This window comes from Triticum aestivum, chromosome 6B (assembly GCF_018294505.1).
Source record: "Triticum aestivum cultivar Chinese Spring chromosome 6B, IWGSC CS RefSeq v2.1, whole genome shotgun sequence".
NCBI lineage: Eukaryota > Viridiplantae > Streptophyta > Magnoliopsida > Poales > Poaceae > Triticum > Triticum aestivum.
In genome coordinates, this window is record NC_057810.1 from 627,277,800 (window position 1) to 627,286,279 (window position 8,480).

Here is an 8,480-nt window from a genome sequence, read left to right on the forward strand (position 1 = left end):
CCAACCCCCCCCCGCAACGCTCACTGTTCATCCCAGAGGCAGCATCGATCGGCTTCAGTTAGCAGCAGTAGCGAAGGAATCGCTCCATCGGGTTCAGTTAACAGCCATCGATCGATCGCTCGGGTTCAGTAACGCGTAGCCTGCAGTGCAATCGCTCGGGTTCAGTTAGAGCCCAACGCCTCGCTCGGCTTCAGTTAGAGCCAACGCCTCGCACACACGCGCGTACGTACGAGAGAAACGCGCATCGCTCCGCCCCCGACCTCCCACCGTAACCGTCAACTCCCCGAAATTTTCCTCCCCCTTGCTTCTACCATGGTTTTTTCCGTCATGGACGGCCCAAAGAATGTCATGCAGCTGCGTCTCCGGCCCGCCCAGGACGAAAAGCCCATTTTCTGTCATGATTTTTTGTCATAGAAGTAGGAGCCCACCACATCTATGATGATACCGGGTTTTGTCACAATTATCGTCATAGAAGTGTCATATGTATGACAGAATATTTTTTGTTTGGCCCAAAATGTCACGGATGTGTCTTTTTTTGTAGTGATGGGAGCCACACGAGTGACATGGCAAGGTTGGGGCGCTCCTCGATGGCGGGAGGTGCGCTGGGAGAGATAGGAGAGTGGCAGCGAGTCCCCGACCGCGGTAGGGTGCCCCTCCGGTATCAATGTAGTGCCACAACCAGATCGACCTCTCGCACGGCCATAGGGGTAGTGATGGGGGCACTAAGAAGGGAGGAGGTGGGGAGGGCTCCGGGGATGCGTCGGCGTGTGGGGAGGAGCCGCCGCCGAGATCCAAATCGAGCGAGGAAAAGACCAGAGGTGCAGCAAAAAAGAACCCGAGAAAAAATGCAGTGGGAGGGGTAGCGCCGTAGCTGTGGGAGGTGCCAAAAAACCAAACGAAAAAAAACCGACGAAAAAAAACCGACGAAAAAAAACCAGACGAAAATGGTGGAACGAAATTTAACCGGCGGAGACTACCAATTGAGACATTAGGGGCGTGTTTGGTTGCCCGCATGAGGTCCAACCAAGCCCGCGCGAGAAGTATTCGACATGTTTGGTAGCCTGCATACACTATTGGGCCTGCATCGCATGCTTCTTAAAGCACCTTAGGGCTTGGCTCACTGGAAACGCACGAATCGGCAGTTTCTCCATGGCCAGGCCCGAGCGGTGCATGTGGGCGGGCGCGGCTGCACGCGCGCGGCTACGCTCGAGAAGTTGCGTTGCTTCCTGAAGCACCAACAGTTATTAGCCTCACCGCCCCTCACCGCTCCCTTTCCCCACTCTTCCCCACTCTCCCAACTCTCATCGGCGGCGGCGGATCGGAGCAGAGGAAGAAGACCACCAGACTCCATCACCGGCGGCGACAGATCGGAGCAGAGGAAGAAGACCACCGGACTCCATCAATGGCGGTAAGCACTTCTCTCTCTTCGACATGAACGGTAGATTCGATCCACGGTGATAGATTCGATCCACGGCGGACGGGAATGGGGAATAGAGGTAGCTAAGCATAGGGGTAATTCATACTAGTGCATAGTAGTTCATACGAGTTCACACATGCAAGATTGGTAGATTTTGGGATTGGGGGATAGGGGAATAGGGGGAAGGGGGGGTACAAAACGGACACCGGCTAACCGCGGCGGCCATCACCGGCGTGCGAAGCGGCTGGTCGAGCCGCTGGCCTTCATCTTCTTCTTCATCGCCGTGCGGGCCGGGGGTCGTCCTCGTCGTCCTCGGCGGAGTCGTGGTCGATCTGCCAGGTAGGACGGAGTGGCTCCGGCGCCCTAGCTGGCATGTGCACCGCCTCTTCTTCCTCCTCCTTAGGCTCCCCACCGATGACCGCCGGCGGCGCGATACCCGTCTCCCAATACACTGCGGCACGGCGGTCATTAGGATCCTAGTAGGTCTTGTACTTGCTCCACTTCTTCCTCTGTTTAGGGTCGTCGGAGACGGCCTGATTCATGGCCCAGCGAAGGATGTCAACTGCCATCGCGCCCTTGGCTGGGTCAGGAATCAGCGTCTTGAGCTCATCTTGAGTGCCCTTCATGAGCACGGCATTAGATTCGTTCTGCATGTCCGGCATGGAGCTGAAGTTCGAGCACACCTCCATGGTGTTCTCGAACTTGGTCCGGTCACCAGCCGTCCACCCGAGGAAGAAGGCCCTCCAGCCAATACCCCAAGGGAAGGGATTGCTGTTGGAGCTGGAGCTAGAGCTCATGGCGATGGGGAGGAGGGAGGTTGATAGTGAGAGAAGAGAGGGGGTGGGTAAATAGTGGTGGGCAAGGTGAGTAAATATAGGGGGGTGGAGAGGAGGAGAAGAGTGACAGTCATGCCGCTTTAACTACAAGCTCTTGAATTAGCCATGAACTCTGTGCAATGCCTGACTCCATGACTTGTGTGCAGATCAAGGATAGCAATGAGATGGGCACGGAGGTGCTCCCGGCCATTGACAGCAAGGGCAAGCAGCCCCTTTACCCAATGCCTGACGAGGTTGAGCTGCCGCCCACCGCCGAAGAAGACCCGGAGACGCGTGAGGGTGGCGACGACGAGGGCATGGAGGAGCCCCCCAGCAACAAGCGCCGCAACTATGGCCACTACCATCAGGAGGATGGCCCAACTCACTTCTGCAAGGTCATCCTTACACCGAAGCTTGAGTGCATCCCCATGCCCCTGGACTTCACCAAGCACTTCATCGCGGTGCCGACGGAGTTCAATCTCAGGAATAACACCGGCTGCTCCTGGAAGGTGACGGTCAAGCTGATGAACGGCAGGGTGACCCTGGATCAGGGTTGGGCCACCTATGCAGCCGTTCATCAGATCAAGATCGGCTACATGGTGACATTCAAGCTCCTCACTCCCGACACCCTCAAGGTCATCATCTTCGACGACGATGGCATTGAGGTCGTCAACAAGTGCGGGAAGCACGACGAAGCCTTCGCCGCCAAGGAGTAGGGCCGGGGCACCTCCATTTTAATTACTATCGAGTCTGCTTTGAACTGTTTATGGTTTATGCGTTGAACTGTTATATCTGCGGTACTACTTATATCTGAATTATGCTAATTGATGCTCTGTTTATACTCCGTTGTGCTTATGATGTGTGCTGCCGAAGTGTGGTGATAACCTCACCAACTAGCCAAAGAGGTTATCACACATCAGGCCTTGCATACAACCAAACACCATGCCTTAGGTTTGTGGACTAATATGCAGACAACCAAACACCAGGCAGTGTGGTTCAGCCCATGCAGGTAAGAGGGCATGCAGGCAACCAAACAACATGCATATGGTGCATTTGAGGCTGCATTTGCATAGCCAGGTTGGGTGAAGTGTATGCAATGCGGGTACTGTAGCGCACGGCAACCAAACACGCCCTAGGAGTAGAGATGAAGACGTGGTGGATCCCGACCCAGGGCTTGTAATAAAAAGGGCAACTACCTTCTAAAAACACACAAAGCCTTGCTAACGAAAACCCACTAACAAAAAATACGGCACACGTAGGCTTCGGCCCAGGGCTTGAATTGGGCTCGACTAGAGATGGCCAAGCCCCCTTCAAGCGACGCCCCGCACCACACCGACCAGTCCCCACTCCAACCTTGACCGCAGCCGAGAGATCTCGCTAAAATCTCGCCGAGGAGGGAGAGAGGTTTGGAATTGGCGCCAACCATTCCCCCCAAATCCCTCCCCCAACCTAGGGTTTCCGCCTCTCCCTGCTCCACCATGGCGGGCGCCACCGCCGCCGCTCCGATGGACATCGACCGCGCTGCCGCGCCCCCGGCCTTCAAGGGCAAGGCGCCGGTCTCCGCCGCCGCCGCCGTCAAGTCCTCGCCCTGGGTCGAGAAGTACCGGCCCCAGTCCCTCGCCGACGTCGCCGCCCACCGCGACATCGTCGACACCAGTGAGTGCCCGCTCCCCCCTTGGCTCCGACCATCACCACCTCGACGACTCCTCGGCCGCTGCCTTGTTTGGTGACATCTTACAGTGAACCCTTATTTTGGATAGGGGTTCTGTGTTGGACGGGTTGGTGGGTTTTACCACATTAAGTTTGATATGGTGTGTGGATTCGGTTGAATAGCCATGTAGTATGGATTCACCAGTGATCTGCTGAAATTTGGCGGTTCCATATAGCTGGGGCACAGTAGGATTTGTTTGACGCTTTAGGATAGTTCTACACTGCTTACTTAGTGACTGAAAATTAGCAATTTACATGTTTAATGTTACCTGTGATTTCCGGTGAGAATTAGTTTCCGTGTGTAGCTGTTGTCATATTGGGCAGTACTGATATTGGGTATTTCTACCCAAATGAAGCTATGTGTATGCTGCCACACATTTTGAGATCGTTAAGCTGTAACATATTATTATTACCTACTTCTAACTTGCCTCTTTTTTTTTTTCACTTTTAATGCATGATTGTGTAATTTCCGCATGTCTCTTTGAGGCAATCTAACAAGTTTATGTCATTTTTTATTGTAGTTGATAGGCTTACAGATGAGAATAGGCTTCCCCATCTGTTGCTCTACGGTCCACCTGGCACTGGGAAAACATCGACAATACTAGCTGTCGCGAGGAAGATATATGGCGCACAGTATGGCAACATGATTCTGGAGCTCAATGCATCAGATGAACGTGGAATTGGTGTTGTAAGGCAGCAGATACAAGACTTTGCTAGTGCACACAGCCTCTCTTTTGGGTATATACCAAGTCCTATAATCCTTTTTTTAAAGTGAATATTCTTAGCCTTTTTTTATTGCATGCGTCGGGGTGAGTGGTGTCCATTTCTTGCATCGTGCCAGGTTTAATCGTTCATTTCCATGGGCTATATCTATCATTGTTCTAATGTGGACTGCAGTAGGATCACTTGGTTTTAACATGAGGTCGTGTGTTTGCAAGTATGCAATTACAATCTGAACTAAATATTTGTGGTAGAGTGGCTTACTTGCATGTGTTTATTTGATACACTCTTGATTCCTTAACTGCAGTGGGGTTGCTCGTATGGTTGAATGAACTATTGAAGAGTGATGATTTATTGCAACTATTATATTGTTCACTTCTTCACAAGGCTGTTAATTTTGTAGAGCAAAGCCTGCTGTTAAGTTGGTCCTCTTGGATGAAGCAGATGCCATGACCAAGGATGCACAATTTGCATTGCGAAGAGGTTTTTCTGTTGTTTCGTCATTGTTTACCCATATGATATTATTATTTTCATTAAATCCATTAACACTGATCCTACTTGCAGTCATTGAGAAGTATACAAGGAGCACAAGGTTTGCACTCATATGCAATCATGTGAACAAAATCATCCCAGCACTGCAATCAAGGTGCACTAGGTTTAGGTTTGCTCCACTTGATGGCTCTCATGTTACTGAGCGTCTTCGACATATAATAAAATCTGAGGGGTAAGCACACATATTTTTTGTTTTGTAAGATTATGTTAGGAACATAGACCTGTTGTCAGGCTCCTCAGTTTTCCATGCTTGACTTCCTTTACTACCGTGTTGGGACTTACAAAGCCAGTAATTTTTCTATATGTATGAGTATGATGACACTAAGTTTATGCTTGTTCTTGCAGGCTTGATGTAGATGAGGGTGGCTTGACTGCCCTTGTGCGGTTAAGTAATGGTGACATGAGGAAGTCTTTGAATATATTGCAGGTTACGTCTGAGTAACCTTTACATTGTTTTGTTTTCATGAGCTGATGTACCTTTGGTTTGCCACTGACATACATTGCCTTTTTATGTGCAGTCAACACACATGGCATCCCAGCAAATAACAGAAGAGGCTGTCTACCTTTGCACGGGAAACCCCATGCCTAAAGATATTGAGCAGATAGCGTTTTGGTTACTAAATGAACCATTTTCAACCAGCTTCAAACGTACTCTTAATTGCCATCACCATCTTTCATAATAAATGGTTTAATTGTGTGCCTAATGCAATTTGTGTCCTTATCTTTTCAGATATAGCTGATATGAAGATGAGAAAAGGTCTGGCCTTGATTGATATCATACGGGAGGTCACTATGTAAGTGCTCCCACCTCCCTTTCGTACCTTCTAAACTTCCTTATTCTCAGTAACGTACTAAGCCCTCCTTTAATTAATTCAATTAATTTCTTGCAGGTTTGTGTTCAAAATAAAAATGCCATCCAATGTACGAGTAAAGTTGATTAATGATTTGGCAGATATTGAGTATGTCCTGTTCATCCTTTTAAATTTGAATTTTAATCAAAGTTAATTTCAATTAGTTATATTTTGCTGATGCTTGTGCTCAACTTGACATCTAACTGTAATAGTAGCATTGTATGCTCTCTTCTCAGAAATCAAATTACCATATTTGTGTATTATGTCACAGTACTCATTTTAGTTCACACAAGTAGTTACCATAGCTCAGCAACTGTAATGGATCCGAGGCTAGCATTATATATTTTATATGGCCAGGCTTGTTTGGCGAGTATGGTCGTTCCTCTAGACTTTAGTCAACTAGGAAAAGCAATTAGTCACACAAATCATGTTGCCAAAACAGTGCCACACCAAAGCATAGTTTTTGTTGATCTACTTCCCATGTGAATTCTCTACATGTCTAACTTGTTGATTCAGAAAGTGAAAACATGGTAGTTTCGATGAAGTAATTACTTGTAGAGAAACTCTGCCTATCTGGAAATTTTTAGGTGGTACACTGACCTAAAATGATCCTTGGAAATATTCCTGGGTATTGGAGCTATGATTCTGCTGGGAAGTATAATGACCATTTTGTTGACTTCTTGAATAGTTATATTCCTGAAGAACTGGGACCAAAAGTAGGGCAATTCTATCGGCAGTTTCTCTTAAAACAGTCAGCAACGTTATTGACATTGTATATACTCTTTTGTTTTCTGTGCAGGTATCGGCTTACCTTTGCCTGCAACGACAAACTGCAGCTTGGGGCATTGATCTCGACTTTCACGACTGCTCGTACGGCTATGGTTGCTGCTGCCGACTAATTTGAACAAAATGGCCCACCATGGATGCCTACATGGATCTGGAAATGTTGTGGCAGCTTATTTATCTTCTCTGTATTTAGTTTAAAGCGCACTGAGCAGAAAATTTCCATGTTAGATCTGTCTCTCTGCTCGACGTGCTAGCTGCTTGGGACCTTGGAAGGGTTTTAGAACTGAACTGTAACTGATTGTTGTCAGGTTTAGGTGATGTATGAACATATGGTGCATGCTACAATACATTTCTATGCAGTAGGGAGTCATTCACAACTCAACCAATTAGGTTGCGCAGTATTGTCGTGGAAAAAAATCAAGATGGGCAATTCTTTTTGATCAGCTATTAGGTTTTGTATGGTTGCAAAGTAAACAAATGAAAGCTCTGCTTTGAACATGATACATTGTCCACAAAATGTATGTGATGGCGATAATTCTATTAAAACTACAAAAAAAAAATCAACACCGGAAATAAAGTTCCAAAGTAGGATTTTTAACACGTCCGTGATGCTGAAGGAACCATAACACAGCTTTCATTTTTTATGTACATACTTTAATTCTGCTTTTCACTATTCTGTAGGTGGTGATATCAACAATTAAAGCCGAGAATAAGATTCTGTAATCTGTGAGCCTGACATTTACTTGAGACAATGGCAGGTAATATTAGGGATTATCATTCCAAAGCGTGATTGCACAATTACTTTTTAGGATAAGCTTGAGAGTCCATTAGACCCTCTTCCCTTTTTTCACTTACGCTTTGTTTGGATGTCCGTATTGGAGCACTCCCTATTGAATTGGAATAGAATTCTAATTCAGTGAGGAAACTGAAATGACACGAATACGAATTCGACTGTTTGGTTGTTCACTGAATTGACCCTTGAAATGCCTTTGAGGTTTCAATACCAAATCTTGTTTGGATGACAAACTTTGGACTTGCATAGCTACATTAGCATGAAGATTATATCTTGTTGTACATGATTGAAAAATGAAATCTGCTCACATGTATCTATAATTGAATGAATATATAGCAGTAAAAAATAGTAAATATTCTAGAAATGAATCACAACAAGACAAATGGTCACACAACAAGAAGAGAACGTACAGGTTATAGTCACAATCAAAGCCTGTGTACTCATCACGGTAGCCATATGACCCATACTCAAAATCAACGAGACAGTGGTATCCCCAACCCATCAGGGTTCAAATCCTGGTGCTCGCATTATTCCTGGATTTATTTCAGGATTTCCGGCGATGCGCTTTCAGTTGGAGAAGACGTTCCCATCGACGACGAGGCACCTACGGTTGCTTCGTAAATCTCAAGATGATATGCCGGCTCAGTCTCTCAGAGGTGCTCATAGGGGTAGGGTGTGCGTGTGTGCGTTCACAGGGGTGAGTGTATGCGCGTGTATATGAGCGCTTGTGTCAACGAGACGGAATTTCTCTGTAAAAAAAAGGAAGAAAATGACGACATGGTGGAGAAGGAGGTGCTGAATAGGACTGATTGAATCAGTGGTAAGGGGAGAGGGAT

The 8,480-nt window shown here is 47.3% G+C and overlaps 1 protein-coding gene across 1 annotated transcript; it reads left to right on the forward strand.

The window, feature by feature from the left end:
- The first annotated feature begins 3,554 nt into the window (after positions 1-3,554).
- On the forward strand, positions 3,555-7,233 carry LOC123138373 (replication factor C subunit 3). The gene is made up of 9 exons (XM_044558339.1): positions 3,555-3,888; positions 4,464-4,680; positions 5,066-5,145; positions 5,227-5,386; positions 5,560-5,641; positions 5,733-5,862; positions 5,945-6,008; positions 6,105-6,173; positions 6,865-7,233. The coding sequence occupies exons 1-9, from the start codon at positions 3,711-3,713 to the stop codon at positions 6,962-6,964; spliced, it is 1,080 nt and encodes a 359-aa protein (XP_044414274.1). The 5' UTR covers positions 3,555-3,710; the 3' UTR covers positions 6,965-7,233.
- Positions 7,234-8,480: the final 1,247 nt, after the last annotated feature.